The sequence below is a fragment of the Balearica regulorum genome, chromosome 1, assembly GCF_011004875.1.
Source record: "Balearica regulorum gibbericeps isolate bBalReg1 chromosome 1, bBalReg1.pri, whole genome shotgun sequence".
Lineage (NCBI taxonomy): Eukaryota > Metazoa > Chordata > Aves > Gruiformes > Gruidae > Balearica > Balearica regulorum.
In genome coordinates, this window is record NC_046184.1 from 55,945,925 (window position 1) to 55,965,031 (window position 19,107).

The window sequence follows — 19,107 nt, forward strand, 5'->3', positions numbered from 1 at the left end:
ACTCTTCAGTAGGACAAACCCCCACACCAGCCACCACCCCTGGGCTGAGGAGACACATCTGCCTCTAGTTTTCCCAGGCCTCTGTGCTCCCAACCCAGCTCTTCTCCAAGCTTCTTCCTCTTTTCCGACAGGCCATCAATGGCCTTGCCAGGTTTCCCAGGAGCAGGCAGGAACCCTGGGGAGAGGCTGAGCCCACACAAAAGGGAACCTAAGGTAGACTCCTACTGACTGAAGGATTAACAGAAAAGCCATTGCAGAGCCTTGCTGACCCCAGGTCAATCTCTTTCCACCTCAGCTGTGCTGCTCCAAGCTGTCCATTTAACCTACATTAGCATGGGCTCTTTCCCACAGGAGCAATGCTGTCCCTGCTAGCTCACACCTAGAGCACAGGAGGGGGGCAGGCTGTCAGCACTGAGGAGGAGGAGGGAGGAAGGACAAGAGATCAGCTGATTACCATGATGTCAGCGTAGTCGGTGGGCATCTGGATCTGTTTCTCCCCTTCTCGTGAGGTGAGTGGTGTCCCCTCTCCAGGCTTCCCAGGATTGTGTTTCTTTAGCCACATGTCATAGGTCTGCTGCATATCTAGTACTGCACAAAGGCGACCTGTGAAGTCACTTAGACAACCTCCCACACCGTGTGCAAACTACGAGAAAAGGACGAACGCTGGGGCAGCCCTTCCCTCCCCTCTCCAGTGCGGCAGCACCTGCCATCACACTGAAGGCCTGTGCTCGGGAGGCCTGATGTCACCTCCTCAGATGACAGCCCTGGGGAGAGGAACCCAATTCACACCACACCACCTAGCACAGGGGGATGTCTTCTGTAAGTCCAGGGGCAACCGTGACAGCAGCTGCACAAACTATTCAGGGAAGTGCCCAAAGATCTCCAAGGACTTCACCCCACAAGATGATTCTCCTTCAGGCCTGATTCTGCTTGACTTCAGCAGACATGTCACTCCAGTCAGATCCATCCCTTCCCTCTAAGCCTAAGCTTCATCCTCCGCACTCGAGAGGAAGCAGAGCCCTTAAGAAAGCTGGCCACAGGAAGCACTGGGGAGGAAGACCTAATAATAGCTTGCCCCGAGTTGAAAACCTGCCCAGAGGATTGCAGTCAGTGTCTCTTGCTGCTTTTGGTTTAAAACCCGCTCACTGTACTAGTGGGAAGGGAAATTCTGGGTGGAAGCTTTGACTGCACATCTGCCTTTCCAAGATCACCTCCTGAGAGAGGCTATGGAAACAGAAATGTTTGCAGACACCGATGCGATGCTGTAAGTGCGATGTGTTAGTGATTTACTCCTCGCTAAATGGGTAATTGAGGAAATCAAGGCAACTGGGGATAATGAATGCAAATTCCCCCAAACTGAAACAATGCTGTCATTTGAAGATTCATCTTCGTGCTTGAGCAAACACACCCAGACTGGTCTGATGTGCTTTAAAGGCCTCAGCAACAAAATGACTTGAACTGCAACAAATAAAAGCGTGGGCCCAGCAGAGAAGATGACCCTCCATCCAAGCATAAAGACCAAACAAACTCAGGGCAGGCCTGAAACCCTTCAAGCTTTCCAGCATCTCCCAATACAGCTAGCTGAGCACCTGGACAACTGGGCCTTGCAAAGAGAGTCTTTTTTCCCCAGCTTGTTGTTGGTCTGAATAAACAAGGATTGCTGCCAGAGAGCTGGCTGTCCAGGACGTGGGCAGCCCCCCAGCTACCCCCCAAAAGGTAAGCTGGGAGCCTGCATAATTAATTCCGGACAACCTCCTCCACAAAGGCACCACCCAACAACGTTCTCATTCAGGATCTCAAATCCACCCCTTTGAATACAATGCCGTGAGCAGGGAGTGCTGCAGCCCAGGAGCAAGGGATATGAGCAGAAATGGGCAAGAAAGCCAAGGCAGATACCAGACAGACAAAAAAGATATAGGAGCAGCTACAGGTCAGGACTGTTGTTTTGGCAGAGCTCTATACGGAGCCAGGCCTGGGACAGTACAGGCAAGTGGAGGGACAGCAGAGAGTGGATTCAAAGAGCTGCAGAAAGGGAGGACAGCAATGAACCAATGTGAGACATGGCTCCAATGTGCACTAGTCCCAGAGTGAGGGACTCAAAATATACATGCACGTTTAAGAAAAGAGCAGCTCTAAATTACTGTAGACAGACCTGCCTCATAATCCCACCTAAGCTCATGGTACCAGCTGTGTCTCTGTTATCAAGAGTATGTCTTAACAAACCCTGCATCCACTGCCCAAACGTCCTCTTCCCTCTCCCCAAACTCTCTGGCCCATTTTTCCCCCCACTCACTTTTATTTTCCTTCATGAAGGTCCACATGTCTCTCTCCTCAGGGCTGTGGGCGAAGGAACAGTTGCCCACATACTGGCATTTCCTGCCATTTTGTGCATGGATACACAACTGTTAAAAGACAGAGAGCAAAATTTAGCATCTGCACAAACACTCCGTGCTAGAGGGGAAAGTGGGTTCAAAAAACCAGCCAGGGCATTAAATTGCACACAGGAGAGACTGCAAACAGGACACTTCATACATCATTAACTCATGCTTCTTTTCCTCAAGCTCCTGAAGACACAAAGGGTAAGTTTTCCCTATAAACATGCAGGCAGCTCAGTTCAGCACCTGGCCTCTCTCTTGTTGCCACTTCCATACGTGCTGGCCCTGGGCGAGACAGCAGGGAGCAACCTGGATTGACCCAACCGTGTCTGCTGCTGGTCAAGCTGATGGTCCCCAAAGGTGACTCATTCTCCAGCCATCTCCAAGTGGGTGAAAAGTGGCCTTACGGCTTGCTTAGATGGCACTAGCATGCACACAACTTTAGCTCATAGCTACCAACAGCATCATTACCAGAGAAAATGAGAAGCTTTCCAAGCACCATATTTACTGATCGTCCCTTCTCCCCCAGTTTTGTCACCAGAGAAGGACAGCAGTGTGGAGACCAGCTGGCCCACACAAACAGGGGGGGAAGGGACACCGCTGTTCCTCTCTGGCTGGGGCTGGGTGGGAGCTCAGGCACTTACTCGTCTGGCAGACTGCTTTGCTGCATGGTCTGCGACTCACCTGCTGGCCTTGTCTCCCACTGCAGCAGCTGTAAATAACCTGCTCCCCAACTCCAACTTTTAGCAACTGGCCTGCAACTGGAGAGCCGTCAAGGCCTCACTCGTGGCCTTGTGCCTGCCCATGGACTAAGAGGCAGCAGATCCCATAGGGTAGGAGTAGAGGAGCTTTCTCGTTTCAGGGAGAAAGGAAACGAGAGGGAGAGAGAAACTATCAATTGCCATATACGGTTAGAAGTTGGATATCTGTAGTTTTCCATGTGGCCTTTTAGCTGAGTTCTTAGTTTTGCTTTCAAAACTCATTGTGAGCAAGTTTCACAATCTACAGCAGCACAGCCACAGCAAAGGCAGGGATAGGCTTCTCCCAAGCGCTCTGTCTCACCTCTCACCTACATTGAGAAACTCTGACCTAAGGGGAGACTTAAATCTCATTTCCAAACCCTGTGCCAGCCACTTCTTGAGATGGTGACTGCATCAACAGCAACGTCAGAAATTCGCCTATGTGTGTAGAGTGGTTTAAATGGGTGCTGCTCCTTTTTCTGCTCCACCCTTTTGCTGGATGTGTGTGAGATCTTGCTGCCATCAGTCTTGCTGCCTCCCTGCCAGGTCTACAAGGGACCAGCCCCCTCAAAGCACTGCACCATGGTGGGAGGGAAGGGGAAGGGGCACATGGCCGTGCCAGACATGGGGCTTACGTCATATTGCTGTGGGAAGTTGCGGATGGAAGGCAGTGGTCGGACAGACACCCACTTCTTCTTTGCTTTGGACATCACCAGCAGGACGCGACGTTCCTTCGTCCAGCTGAAGGAGAGAGAATAAATCAAGAGAGGCAACAAGGTTTTGTTTTCCTCAGAGACCCTTAAATATTGAGATATGACCAGATCCTCCTGTCCAGCTTGTCCCTACACTATCCAGCTGCTCCTAGACATGCACATCTGTGACGGAGAAGCCACAAGAAGGATGTTTTAGGAGGATTTCTCCCTGTACTTATCACGTATTTCCTGGGGTATCTCTTCTCATAAAGCCACAAAAGTCTCCCCCAAGTCTCACATGGCATCACCACGGATTACTAAACGACTTTATTCCACTCTTCAACACAGCCAATTCTTGTGCAATCAGATCCATAAAAAACATTTGGGAATATTTTCTGCTTGAAAGGTGCAGTAGAAATGCAAGTCATTACAAGCACTGTCTTATGAACAGGTGCCAGGAAGTATTAACTCTCCTGCAGCTCCAGCAAGCGATCACCGGAAGATACCCTGGGCAAAATCTCTGGCTCTATTCAGCAGCTGCACAAAGAAGTGTTATCTTTCCTGTTCCGGGAAGTGATCCTCACCTGCTCACTTCCTGCTTCTGTTGCTTTTTCATCAGAGGTCTTACATTTGCAATAGGATGCTAGACTGTGCCTTTGCAGCTTGTGTTATGGGAAGTGAAGTCCTATAAACCCTTCCATCCTATCCTGCCAGGCTGCCTGGGTGAGATGGGCCACAGTTTCCATGACCCAATGGTGACTTCCTAGCTGATATTCCTCTTCTAGGGGGCTTGTAAGAAAAACAGGGACAAACTTTTTAGTAGAGCCTGTAGTGACAGGACAAGGGGTAATGGTTTTAAACTAAAAGAGGGTAGATTCAGACTAGATATAAGGAAGAAATTTTTAAGGATGAGGGTGGTGAAACATTGGAACAACCAAGAGAGGTGGTAGATGCCCCATCCCTGGAAACATTCAATGTCAGGTTGGATGGGGCTCTGAGCAACCTGTTCTAGTTGAAGATGTCCCTGCTCGTTGCAGGGGGGGTTGGACTAGATGACCTTTAAAGGTCCCTTCCAACCCAAACTATTACATGATTCTATGATTCTATTACACTGAAGATCCTTGTGGGTCCCAAGGAGCCAGGAGGTGCAAACAGACAAGACATGCATCAAAGAGCAACCAAAGCAATGAAAGAGCCAAGGAAACTAATTTAAAAGGAAGCAGAATACCTTGAATAATTGCTAACAGTGACCTGACAGACATCTGCAAACAGCTAGGAGTATAAACAAGTGCAGAGGAGAATTATATTAGTGACCTTGCTAGGAAGAAATGATAGCAACTTGGAAAAAAGGGAATTGTGGGAGCTGGACTGCATGCACCAGGAGTAACAGTCTGCACAATGCTGGCAGCAAATATAAACAGTAAAGAAGAGAGCTGGAAACTGGAAAACAGCTATCTGCAATGCTTGCTATAGTGACAAACACCCTGAGCAGCAAGAGGCTGCTAGGAAACCTCAGTCTCTTCCAAAGAGGCCAAATGAAGCCCTGGAGAAGGTAAGAAAAATTCCTGCCCTTGAGGAGGGGTGGGGGAAAGAGAAGGTTGCATTGCTCACCAGTGGCGGGCTTTGGCACTACAGTACTTGAGGTCTTTATCTGGCTCCACCAGCTGCCCATTCCTCCAGCACTGGCCACACACAAATTTCATCTGGAGGTCAAAGGTGCTTGATGTGGGAGCCCGGGGAGAAGCCTGGGGAAGAGAACCACAACCTCAGGTGAACAGAGCCAAAGTGCACCCCCCAAAACTGCCACAGAGATGCAGGCAGCTCCCCATATGTCCGCATGCCAGTGACAAGGCAGATTAAATCAGAGACAGCCCAGGTCTCCTTTGCCAGTGTTAGCTGGTGGCCTGTCGAGATACCAGACAGAAGCAAAACCACTGTTTGCTTCAGCATGATTTCCTGGGCTTTGACGTCTGGCCAAAAGCACAGCCAGCCTGGCAGCTTCAAGCACTGACCAGGCCTGGCTGTGAAACCCCTGCAGCGTATCTCCATGTACAGACAAGCTCTCTGAGACTTGCCCCAGCGCTTAATCCACACTTCCCCGCAGGGAGGGCAATCCATGTCCCCCTCACTACCCCCCAGAGAGAGCCCCCTTGAGATGAAGCCAGGCCATGCCACAGCGCAGGACCCACCACTCCTGCTTTTGGACCAAGAGGCTTGTGTCACGTCTAGCGTTTGACACACTGAAGTCAGAGCTGGGTCCTCTTGTTGATAGCCTTCCAAGCCATTTCTGGGCAGGTTTCCATCTCTCACAGTTCCTTTGCACCGGGTTTCACAGGCAGTTAATCATGATCTCTGGACAGAGGTACAGCTGCCAATGCAGGTATTTCTTATCCTCTCAGCCACTTCACTTGATTGGCCTTCTACCTGTCCCCATGAAAACGCCGTTTTGGGATTATGACTAACAGATTGTGGAGAAAAAAAAAAAAAAGGACCCAGTCCCATATCACCGCTGCCTTGTGTTTTTTGCGCAAATCTCTTTGCATTCTCTATCACCACTGGAAGACATGAGGCTGGTGTCTCCATTTCCAAACCAAAGAGGAAATCCAACTGTATGCCAGTGGCCCTAGGCACAGGAGTATGTGAGGGTACAAGAGAACACCCCGGTCGTTGAGCTGACCGTGAAGCACAAAGGTCACATACCAGTAAAACAGTTCTCTGACTGCTAACTGCACAAGCAGCCCATCAGAGCTGCTGTGCCTTGACTTCCAACCCTGAGCATCAAACGAGCAGACAATGCAAACCATGTCCCTGGGGAGCAGGCTTCTGCCAGCAATTGATTAGCAGTGGCGTGGACCCTATGTGCATCCCTCACAGCAAAGGGAAAACAAAACAGCAAGCACAGGTGGTGCAGAATCAAAGCATCTCCTGGGAAACGCCACATAAGCTATCGACTACCACTCTGCATCCTCCAGACCATGTCTTTCGGAGAAGCAGAGCTGGCATATAAAAGGTCCTCCGTCACTGTGAAAAGCTGACCAGAAAGCTGACTTTTGCCTGTGGTGACTACAAGAGGCCATCACTGTTCTGGACGTCCCAGCAAAAGGACCCTTCCAGAGAACCATCATCTCTCTTGAAAAGCAGTAGTGATTCTGGCCTACTCGCCTGCAAGATGGCCTTTCTGGTGGCATCCAGCATATGACTCGTCCATCTGTCAGCTTTCACCAGTGCTGGTGACCACCAAGAACACACCAAAGCAGCCGGCTGCGGGATGAGCAGGGTTGAGAACTCGGATATCACAAAAGGCATTAAGGTGCCTCCCTCTCAGATGCGTGGCCTTTGAGCAGTAGTTTTAATCTCCACTTGGTCTCCAAAGGAAATTACACTACAGCTCGCCACTGACCCACCAAACCTATAGGCCTAAGGTAACAAAACGGCCCTGCTGGCATATTCCCTTTTATCAGCCCCATGCTATCTGCCATAGAATCCTCCAGGCAACAGATCTCTCAGCACAGTCGGGAAACTTGGCTCAAATCTATTGACCCAGCAACAATAAAAACTGAAGTGGCTCCCAAAGGCTCAACAGATCAGAGATAAAGAAAATGTTTCTCACGTAATTCTGGCGATCTGGACTGCTTTTTCCACAAATTCTTAACCAAAAGAAGCCCTGTGCATTTCTTCATCAGAGTCATGCAAACTGCTGGTCAATCCAGCAGGCACGTATGCTCCCAGGGGATTAGGAGCCAAGCGAAAAATCAAAGCTGCTGTTGTTGCTGCTACATGACTGTATTTGTAAAGGCAAGGCACATACCTGGCAGGCTGCTGATAACCAACAGTGTGGAAATTAGTATCACATGAGGCTCTAGAAGACGAAGCCAGGCAAAAGTGCCTCGGGCTGTGGCACCACCCCTTGCTATGAAGCCAGACAATACAGTGTTAGCTATGCACCATGGCAACCAAATAAATAAAAGTCTTTGGTGTGACAGCTCTCTGCTTCAGGCTTTGCAGAAAGCAACAGCCCCAGCACGGCCAACCGTGTCTTCCAACTTCAGGAACCCCTCTCAGCGATACCAAAATGCTCTCTGGAGAAGCTGTGTGCCGGGGGACTATATGAGTAGCCCAGGTTACTCAGCCATCTAACAGAGTGAGCTGTACTTAGGTGCAAGTACCCCTTATTGGAGGTTTTCCTTTCCTCTCCATGCTTAAATTGATGATTTTGAGCCAGTTTTTCTGGGGGTTCTGCAGCTGGCTAGTGGAGTAAAAACAGAATAGCCCTCGAAAACCAGAAAGAATGAGGGCTAAACCCCTTCAATTCCTAGGGATGCAGTGGGAGGACACCCAGCTCGCTACAACAGTCTCTCCTGCTGACTGCCTCTTCAATCTGCAGCCTCTGGGTTTACTCCTACAGCAGCCTCTATGGAGCCAAAGTTGCGGGGCCAAGTGCGAGATCCCTGGCAGGTGTTTAGCAAGCAGTGTATCTTCATCTTCCACTTCTTGCTAAGTCTCCTGACCTGCATCATCACAGCTGCTGGGTCCCTGTATGCTGCCTGTCTCTTTTCTCCACAACTCAACGGCCACAGCCGCTGAGTTCAACTGGCAGCTGTGACAAAACTGCACCAAAATCCCTGGGAGCGACTCTGTTTCCGCTGACCAGAGGGCGCCAAGGTAAGCGTGGATCACACGGGATGGTGGGAAGGAGGGGTCTGCTTTTACAGCACTCCTGGGAACTTGTCTTTGCCATGCAGCCAACTTCGAAAGCTGGTAGGACACTGAGAAAACTCTGAGTCACGTTAGTCTGCTTGGACAGGAGAAAATAATGGCAAAAGTAAACATCTCTCAGCAGATATGTCAGTCCTGCCCGCAGGGTTCTCGGCAGCAAGCCAGTGTCTCATCCTGGAGCACAGCCCTCTGGCTGAGTACATGCTGATGCCAAAGCCATGGTTTGCTATTGGAAACACATGCGCCTGACCGACTTGATGCTGTCTGCCTGCACAGTGCCAGTGCCGGGCTGCCAATCCTTACAACTGATGGTGCTGCTGGTAGGCTCTTTCGGACTGTACCAACATGGCTGCTGCTTCACCTCCGCACGAACCAATGCCCTGGAAGGGTGGAGGGTACAGTTCAGCTCTGATAGGCATTTGTGGGGCGTAACCAGACATTGACATTGGCCATCAGCCCTAACACTGCCCACAGGGCCCAGAAACTGTAGGTTTCTGCCCATCCCCTGGCAGCTGATGTAGCAGGCACTGGCATTTCTCCTCCTGATCCTCTGCCCCCTGCGAGGCCCAACAGCCAGAAATGAAACCTTCGCTCAGCATCCAGATCCCACGTGCTTCAGAGGACATGCTCTGACCATGCCCGCTGAACAATGTGTTTGTCCAACAGCAGCACCTCCAGACAAAGGTGAATTTGAAGCTGCAAGGTTTACAGGCCAACAGCCATCCATCTATCTTTTTTTATTCCCAGATGATGCAAAGAGAACAGCAAGACAGAGCTTTCTGGAAAATGCAGGCAGATCCACAGCAGGCAGAACAGAACCAGTCACTAGACTTCATCCTCCATGGGGCAAGGATTGCTGATATAAATCCAACTACTGTCACAAACCGCTGCAAATTCACACTTAGTTTCCTCCACTGTGGAGATGCAGGCAGCTGCCTCTGTTCCCACACCAGGTAGAAAGAGATCATAGCCAGCTCTGTCTGCAGGGACCACTCAGATCATCCAGGCTCACTTCTCATATAATACAGGCTGTAGAAACTTGTCCTCTCAGCTTCCTGAGAGGCTAGAACACACTCCTTAAGCAAGTCAGATGGCCTTGGTTACTCTAGACTGCTGCTTCCCATTCCTCTCCCCCAACCATTTCAGACCAGAACAGCCGAACGGGCCGCACAGGTATGTTGCTGAGCTTCTCCTCAAAGAAGACTCCACCTCATGCAGCATGACCAGTACATTATGTGGACACAGAGCTCACTGCAAGCATCAGTGCAGTCACCTGCGTCTTTCCTGTTGGGCTAACCCATGCCCAGCAAACCTGCTTTTCCCCAGCATCAGTGCCCTACAGACTTCAGAACACTTCTGCTGGGCCGTAACCTAGCCGGAAAAAAGCTGCTACACACCACGTGGGTGACTCAGATCCCGTTCCTATAAAACACCTCCTCCACAGGGTGCTCACAGGCTGTACTCAGTGCTGGTCTCTGCAGAAGGACTCCTGGGTGAGAGGTCCCAGACAAAGGTGAAGCACCCTTGCCCTGACAGTAAGGCACAGGCCAAGGGCTCAGGCCTCCACAAGGGGAAAGCAAGCTCTCAAGTGGGAACAAAAAAGATTCACAACACTTTCCCTACCATTTTGCAGGAGAGAGAATTGCTCCTACACCTGGGAGCTTACTAGGAGGCATGAAGTTTCTCATCTCATCAGACGTTATCTTCTGAAAGTAATTAAAGAACAAAAAACTCGCCTCGCCGTTCTAAAGGCAAAACTGCTTTAGTTCAACCTCAGGGCTGGGCTGGGAAGCATCCTCACTGGGTGGGCTCTGCTCCTACACTACAGAACATCCCCTTGGGGAAAAAAGGATAAAACAGCACTACCCATAGCCAACAGGTTGGAAGAAAGCAGACGAAGAGGTGCCCTTTGCTTATAACATACCTCTCCAGAGAAAGCTCTTGGCAGTGCTGGAGGGTGCAGCCAGAGGCACCTTCTCCCACACTGAGAGACTGGTGGCACAAAGAGAGGCAAAGCTCACAGCCTCCTCCTGGCAAAGCACCACTAAGATCTCTGCCTGGCCTCAACAGCACCTGAGCTGCAAGTTCCACCCACTCCTGCATTTAGAGCAGTCCTGTGGGTCATGAGTCATTTCTTAGGGAGTCCTTCAAACTGCCATATCATTCCTTGGCCACTAAAGGGCAGCAGGACCCCTTTGATCCCCACTCTGTCTGGACACTGTCCCCCATTTCACTAGCAAGGTGTCACACACAGCACCATTCTCTGCACATTGCCCTCCCTGCTCTAGAGGCAGCAATGAACAGATCAGATACAACCCTGCAAAACAAGGCGCAAAACTCATCGCTAGCACTGCGAACAGGAAAGCTCTTAGCTGTCCTCCTCCTCAATGGCCAGCCTGGTCTGCCTGGGACCGGTCAGGCACGGCAGTGGGAGGAAAAGAGAGAAAAAGTGCTGGAACAGTTGGGAGCAAAACCCGTCTGCAAGCCCTGTAAGATGCACCTTACTTACCATGCTGTTGGCTGGTTTGCTGGCATGTGCCTCCATCTGCTGCCAGTACTTCTTAGATTCCTGCACGATATCTTCGTGGGTCATTCCTGGGAAGAAAAGGAGACCGGACTGAGCTACCCTGCTTCAGCCAACAAAGGAGCGAGAGGGAGGGAGGGGTTGCAGGACATCCTGCGTTGGGGTTCAGGAACTCCTGTGTCGCTGAGAGCTCCCAACAATCTCACTGGTAATGTCAGGACATGGGTTGTGAGGGGACCTGACACCACCACAGAATGCATTCAAGCACAGGACAGGGAAGCTCCTCTCTCCAGCACTCCCACTCAAGCCAGACCAAAGGGGAAGAGTTCGGTCCCTTGGGCTCATTTAGACCCGGCATTCTGCTCAGGCTGTGTGCAAAGGACCCAGCTGCTGCCTCCAAGATGCTGATTCTTGACTAGGGATGAAGACCTTGACCAAGGCTCTCCCCTCTAACACCATATCAACAGATCCTACCCAAAGTCCTGAAGACAATGCTTTGTTACTGTTGATCTACTGTACATTGGAGATTTTGCCACTAGTTTGGAAGATCACAGATATCCCACTGAGATATCTGGCATCTCCCAGACCCCAGAAGTCTCACCTAATACCTGCTGGGATTAATTAGCCTGTTACATACTTCAAGTTGTGAGGGTTACCCGTCAATCAACATGCGAAAAGTTGAAATTCAGCAGAGACAAACACCAAGTGCAACCAAAGCAGCAAGGAAAGATCAACAATGCAAAACCAACCAAGGAACAGCTGCTAGTATGTAACCAGCAAGGAAAGATCTGCAAGGTTTCAGGAATCCAAAATGCAACATCAGACAACAAGAAAAAGGGTTGGTCAGACCTTATCTAAGGAATTAGCTCCTGACCAACTCAAGTGGTGAGGGAACAGCCCCTGCCAGCACCAACCAGCTGGATGGGTGCTACAATTCTCAGAGCATTAAACAGCGAAAGAAAAGTATGTAAGAGTAGGAACTGTCTGGTCAATGTGAAGACTCTGTTACAACCCCCCTCATGTTAGTTAAGCGCTATAAAGACCCGAGATAGCTGCTGAAACAAACTGAAGCAAGTATCTTACAAAGGCTAGCTGATTCAAAGTGGGGTGCTCAGGATGGCCTTGATGCAGCACCCCCAGCACAGACAGGTTGCAAAATTCCTTTGCTTTTGCCTACAGCTTTTATTACTGAAGTGTGCTGTTCCCCAGGCATGCCACATGGACATGATCTTTGATCTGAGAGGCAGCATGTTCCAGAACTTAAGGGCCAGCAAACACAAGTTCTCATCTCAGCTTAGTCTGTGTGTAACTTGGGTAAGTCACAGCATTCCTGACCTCAGTTTCCCCATCTGTGATTTCAGCTGTCCAAGTCTCTGCCAGGCAACAATACTGCTGTTTATGCAGGGCTTGGACAAAGATTAAAATAATTCAGAAAACTTTACCATTCTTCAAGAACATTTGCTCAGGCCTCCAAAATGGCAGCTGCTGTATAGCTGGTACTACTCCCAGATCAGAGCTGTTTGTGGATTTTCTCCTTCTTAACCATTAATTCCAAAAGAAACTGTTAGAAAAACTGCAACTCCTTCTTCAGTGTCCAAGTATTCCAGGGCTGGACACAACACTGATCCATACTTTGGGGATGAAAACTACAAAGCTGGGAAAACCACAGCAAAGAGTTAACATGCTACACTGGACCTAGCAGAAGGAGGGCCAAAGCAACCTCCATCTTCTCCACTGCAATCCTGGGGGTGCAGAACCAACAGAAGAAGCATATACAGCTCTTGTCAGAAGACCGAATTTCAAATAAAGTTCTTAGGAAGTGATTGTCTTCTCCCAGCCCCAGAAATCTGATATAACTCAACAATACAGTCTAGAAATGAGGTGGTTGGGAAAAAACCCAACAAACCCTAATACGGAAGGATGTTTTCCAATACACCAGTTCTACAAAGCACAAACTGTACCAAAGAGATGATCTGGTAACCAAAAGGCCCATGTGTTGATTACTTACAACATTTCAACTCTTTTGCAACATCGTTAGTGAGGACAAAGACACTGTGATTTCCACTGATGGGAGAAGATAGCAAGATATGCCTGTGAAAAGCCACAGTGAAGAAGAAACCAGTCCTGCCTGTCCACATTTTCAGATCTTGGGAACCTTTACTCCACTATTACAATCCTTTATCCCCATGAACAAAGCCACAAACTCTGTAAAAGTTCAAACAGCTGTGAAATGCAACAGCCCACTGGTTTCAAATGCAAGCTACGATGAACAATGCCCCCTTCCTATTTTTGCAGAGCAAACGGTGCCCAAATCAAACTCTCTGCTTCAAAGCTAAAGCATTCCCAGAAGAATGGCAACAACTATCTTTCACCTCTGTTTCCTTAATGAGGGCTACACTTAAGAGAGGTAATAAACTACCATTCCAGGAAGGCAAACTCACAAGGAAAGCAGGCTCATATATACAGCCCTACAGAAAAAAAAACACAAAACCCCCCAACAAAACCAAAAAGATGATGGCTCTCCCATTGTTGGAAAAGATGGGAATAAACACAAGGCTTACTGACCACCTCTGCAGCTAAACTCATGGCTTGTTTCATCTCCTCAGCTTCCCCTTTGGAAATCACTTCTTCAAGTAAAGGAGGCGAGAAGCAAAAATCAATCTAACCATTTCTTCTACAGGCTGAAGAGGAAGGAATAGGGAGGGAAGGAGGGAGCAAAGAAACTTTAGAAAAAAAACCACACCAAAAAAACCCCCCAGCAACCATAGGGTTGGGAAAAGGGCAAGGTGCTTGAATATTAGAGTGCCCAGAGTACCACAGGCAGTACCATAACCATGTAGGGCAGCAATGGGGGCCTACAGCTCACAGGCAACATGCTCTCTTAGAAACTCTGGTGGTGTAATTTTTTCATTTCCTGTGGCCATAAGTAAGCGAGGCCAAACAGGAAGAATAAAAGATGGCATTTGCCACAGTGTGCCACTTGTTCATCACTGTCCCTTATGAGCCACAACAGGGCTGAGGACTGCACTGAACTACAGTGACAGGCACTGGAATAGTAAATTAAAGAAGTTGCCCCCAATTACATCAAAAAATGGTGAGAAACATCCATAAAATGTTTCCTCTCTGAAGGACTCCCATTACTGGGCTGGGACCTGCACTGAACAAGACCCTGCAGTAAAAAAGATACAGGTAGCATTGTGGGTGAACCAGCATCTACTTGGTTAACAGAAGAGCACCAAGAGAAACCCTCCAGCATGTCAGAGAGAGAGAGAGGACTGAAAGTGCCAGATGTGGCTGTGTCATTATATGAGTGACCTAAACATAATTTCTGCAACAGCTTCTTCAGAGGTATGTCATCAAAGCCTTTTAGGGAAAAAAAATCAGTATCTTGTCATTTCCCACAGCTGGTGAATTTCTTCACTGTGAGGGTGGTGAGGCACTGGAAGAGGTTGCCCAGAGAGGCTGTGGATGCCCCCTCCCTGGAGGTGTTCAAGGCCAGGTTGGATGGGGCTTTGGGCAGCCTGGTCTAGTGGAGGGTGTCCCTGCCCATGGCAGGGGGGTTGGAACTAGATGACCTTTAAGGTCCCTTCCAACCCAAACCATTCTGTGATTAATTTGTTTAGAGAAACTGGAGATGCACAGTCTTCCTTCATACAACTGCTTTGTCACCTGCGCATGCTGCCATTCTCACTGCACCAGATGCTCATTCAGGGGCCTAATTGCTATTTAGGGTCTAGGACAGGATTTAAGCACCAAAACACCTCTGGGGATTCAACCCTACCTAATTTCAACTTATGCAGCTGGTCCTAAGGGAAAGGCTTCCTGCTCTGCAAATTACAGTAGCAACCTGTAAAGGAACAAAGGCCAAATCATCTCCCACAACACCTTGGCCCTCTTTTCTACATCCCTGAGGAGACAAAGTATAGGCACAAGCGAGCGACGACAACTCTACTCCCAAATCATCCCCTTCCCCTCTCAACTGGCCCCAGGTACACGCTGGAGGAAACTCGGGTGTACACATCACCAGCCCCGCACCAAGTCACACTCACCTGAATATTGCTGCAGCAGCCAGACCTTGAGCTCAATGAAACTATGAGCGAAGTGGCAGCTGTCCTCACGCAGGCAGCCATAACGCACCTCATGTCGGCACACGTCGAACTGGAAGTGCTCCTGGAACTGGCGGATCTTGGAATATTTCAGAGAGGTGGAACGCACAATATGGACCAGACACCTGCAGCCAGTCCAGAGAAATATGAAGCACCACAGGATCAAATCTCCACCCCCTCCTCCTTACACGTGACTTTCATACATTTGACTGGGCAGGCAAAGGACACAGAAAATCAGCTCTGGGAGAGGCAGACTCCCACTGGGAAAACCAAACCCCTGCCCTCCCACCCTATCAACCCTAAGTAGGTATTTTCAATCTCCTCAGCCCATGGGTGACGCTCTGCTTAAGTTCAGACATCAGACACATTTCCAAATTTGCAGCAAAGACACCAACTCTTCTGGCTCAGCAAGTCCCTAAGTCTCAGGCTGCCAGGAACCAGAAGGGGTTGTATTACTGTGTACTTGACATGTTTCTTATATTTGTTTTCCTAAACATTCATTACCAGCCAGTCAGAGGCAGGATCCTGAGCTACAGAATCTTTGGTTTGACCTTTATGTAAAGGCCAAAATGAAAGACAAATTAAGTCAATGGAAAACTTAGGCTGACTCCAAAGGGCTTTGTTGATGCCTGAAATCCCTCAGTACCAGGAGCAAACATGCAGGGTGAAGCACACAGTGCTATTTATCATGCTTTGCGCTGCCCTGTGACTGGAACTTACGGGGAGGAAATACAGAAAATGACCAGGGCCCTGGAATTAAACTGGCTGGACTTGTGAGAGATTGCTCCCATCAGCACAAAAAATGTTCACTCACTTGTTGTCATGGAAACTGTGTTTGGCAGAAAGGTTGGAGCAGACAGATGGCGTGTCCTTGGTCCCTTTGCTGATAATCCGGGGTTTGCTGTCAAAGCAAATCTGAGAAGAGAAGAATTAGTAGGCTGGGAAAGTCTTAGAGAGAAGTGAACCAAAGCCACTTCACTTGGAAAGGGAAGAAGAACCAGAGCCAGCCTATTCTAATGTTCAAAGTTAGAAGACGACTGGTGAAAACTTTGTGGTAGGGCTTTAAAGTAAAGCAAGCGAACTTTTGGAAAAGCTTCTGGACAACATTTTTTGGCTTATTCTCAACAGTATTTTCCATTGTGGTTGGAAAAATTTTGGTCAGAGCCACATATTCTTTCCCAGTTAGCCAAGACAGCAAGAACAAGAGGGAAACGATGGGGAGAAATAAAAGAATAGCCAGTTCGCAGCAAAGAACATGTCCCTTTACATGTACTGCTGCCAGCATGGGGAACTCTCTGCTGTAGATCAAGATGGTCCGAGCCAATCCGTAACTTACCAACTCAGTGGCTCAGCACAGACATCAAGTGGGAATTTATTGCATTACGGGGTTCTGATTTCTAAAGTAGCTGGAGCTAAATTACAATTCAAAGCAACACCTCAAGACAGAGGAAGAGACAGGTGGTCCCATGAGGCTGCGTGCACCTGGTTCAGCTGCAGGGCTAAGGAGGAAAACTACCTCTCCTTTCTCCTACACAGCTGCATCCACTGCTCACTGCCCTTCTGGGAGCAGGGCACTGGCTGGGACATATCAATGGTCCAGATACATACTGAGGAGATGATGAAGGGTGCCTGCTCCCTCCCACCAGCTCTGTACCTCACAGAGGAAGGTGAAGATGCCCTGATGTTCCTTGAGGAGCTTGGCAATGGTGAGGCTGCTCTGCTTGATCCCACCTAGCGGGTCAAAGAGGAGGTCACGGTTGAGGGTCCCCTTCCTCTCCTCCGTCCACACGTCGATCTCTTCCTGGTGGTACGCGAAGGTGCAGTTATCCCCGTACTTACAGTCCTGCTTGTTAAGCATATCTACAAAGCAACAAACAGCACACACCACCACACAGGGAGGGCGGCCCAGTCAGAAACTAAACTCTCTCTCGTCTCCTCCCACTGCCCACACCTCACAAGGAGCTGAAAGCAAGAAAACACAGAGTTAAAGAAAAAAGAAAAGACATCTCCCCCCAAGTTTGTCTACACCAAGACATTCAGGAAAGTTAATGCAAACTACTGAATGGTGACAATCTCAAGTAATGCCATCTGTTGTGGAAACCATCTCAAAACGGAGGCCTGCTTTAATTCAGTGCCTGGTGAGGGAGAGACCACAATTTAACCAACCCCTTTTAAAGCCAATCCAGATTAAGTTCTAGCAGCCCAGCACTAAGGCGCCCTGTTATCTTAGCTCTTGCAATCTCCCCACCTCATTAGGTACTTTGTAATGACACTGCCTGAGGGACCAGTCCAGTCACATTGCCTGTATGTACGGAGGACGGGCAAAAGAGCAGGCAGAGAGCGCTTTTCGCCAGGGCAGAAGCACAGCCCTACCATAGAGCTGCTGGGTGGAGTGGGACTAATGCAGGCACACGTACAGGAGGTAGGATCTCAGCAAAGCCCATGTCAACAGGGCAGCTCTGAGCCCTTGGCTGTGCGCAACACCTCACTGTGCCTTTGCAACTCTTCTATGGCTCCCCCACTTCAAAATCTGCCTCCTCTCCACAGCATGGGAGGTCACTGCCTTTCATTGTAACAGGCCTCCTGGTCCGTGGGCTACTGATGGGACAGGAAGATCCCAAAGATAGCAGGTGATACTAACTGGAAGCCTCCTCCCAAACTCCCCTGGCACACACTGAACAGCCCCTTCCCAGCCACCAACAGCCTTCTCCCCTCCAGATCACCTTTGCACAGGTAATAGGATCCTACAAAGTTGGTTTTGGTTGGGCGAGGACGGATCCTCTTCCAGGTCTTGTCTTCTGAGTTCTTCAGCCTGCCCAGCAGGATGTCCCGCTTGCACTTGTGCTCCAAGCCTTCTCGATAGGTGTAATCGCCGGCCTTGGGCCCTGCAGGAAAGAACCCCATCAGCCTGGGGTAAGGCAGACCCTAGCCCAGGCCAGCGCTCTGAGTGGCAGAGCAAACGCATCACCTGTTTTGGGGTAGCAGATATGACAGGCTTGTTTGAAGACATGAGTAGATGCCAGGGGGTTCTTCACCAGCAGGGCTGTGTTGGGCATTACTGGTTCTGGCTGGGACAGGAGGTGCTCGGTGACCTTGGGCACAGCTGGGTGACTCACTCCACCAAGGCTGACCTGAGTGGAAACACATGTACCTCTCTTTTCAGCTCTGCAACCACATGGGTAAGAAACCTCTCTAAGCCCCTGCCCCATTCCAGTCTCTCAAAAACCTTTCTCGTTTTCTCTCTCATCAAAACGTTCACATCTGAAATTACATTTCCAAAAGAGCTGCGTGCAACTTTTAAAAAGATAGCAAACAGTGTGGTATGTTCACTTCAAAGATGGGCTCTTGGTAAGGGACCTCAGTTTTCTATCGTGAGCCACACAACCAAATGCCCCCCTCACTCCTCCCCATTCCTTCCATTACAGCCAACTCTGCATTGGAAGACACTCAAATCAACCGTATCCCAACCTGGGAGAAAAACAAACCACTCATCAGTGAGTCTTCAGGGAGCAGATTAATTTGAGGACAGAGACTTTGCTTCACATTGATGTTAACAGGGCTAGCAGATGGCAGGAACTTAAGAATAATTCTTGTTCCAAGCTTGCTAAGCATAGATAACCCTCCTCCTTTTCTCCAAGACTGGAGACAAGGGACAGGGGCAGAATAGTGTGTGGAAAAGCCTCCTGACAGGGGCAGAGAGGACCAAAGAACCTCAGCAGTCTGAAGACAAAGTTAGCTTACTCTGCCCCATCCTTTGGTGTTACGTGGCTACCAGATATCACCGGCCTCCGTGATCCCGTCAACCTTACAACCTAAGGGCACGCCATGTTTACCTTGCAATATGCAGAGCTGCAGATAAAAATGAAGATGGAACAAATGTCTTCTGACTGACTCTGGGGAAATCTTTACCTGCCTTGCCACAACATGGGAGGCAACACTCACTGGGGCAGGTTA

At 49.4% G+C, this 19,107-nt stretch overlaps 1 protein-coding gene across 18 annotated transcripts in view; it reads right to left on the reverse strand.

The window, feature by feature from the left end:
• ZC3H7B (zinc finger CCCH-type containing 7B) overlaps positions 1 to 19,107 on the reverse strand; it is a 46,744-nt gene that overhangs the window by 5,415 nt on the left and 22,222 nt on the right. For 12 of the 18 annotated variants that reach the window (XM_075751600.1, XM_075751545.1, XM_075751581.1 and 9 more), the window contains exons 12-21: positions 18,122 to 18,284; positions 17,877 to 18,038; positions 16,808 to 17,013; positions 15,968 to 16,068; positions 15,097 to 15,278; positions 11,033 to 11,118; positions 5,419 to 5,552; positions 3,751 to 3,856; positions 2,294 to 2,402; positions 455 to 603 (exon numbers count right to left, since the gene is read on the reverse strand). In XM_075751600.1, coding sequence (XP_075607715.1) covers positions 455 to 603; positions 2,294 to 2,402; positions 3,751 to 3,856; positions 5,419 to 5,552; positions 11,033 to 11,118; positions 15,097 to 15,278; positions 15,968 to 16,068; positions 16,808 to 17,013; positions 17,877 to 18,038; positions 18,122 to 18,284 — 1,398 coding nt within the window. The remainder of the gene's footprint in view (positions 1 to 454; positions 604 to 2,293; positions 2,403 to 3,750; positions 3,857 to 5,418; positions 5,553 to 11,032; positions 11,119 to 15,096; positions 15,279 to 15,967; positions 16,069 to 16,807; positions 17,014 to 17,876; positions 18,039 to 18,121; positions 18,285 to 19,107) is intronic. The other 6 variants (XM_075751627.1, XM_075751637.1, XM_075751567.1 and 3 more) reach the window with 1 other exon arrangement.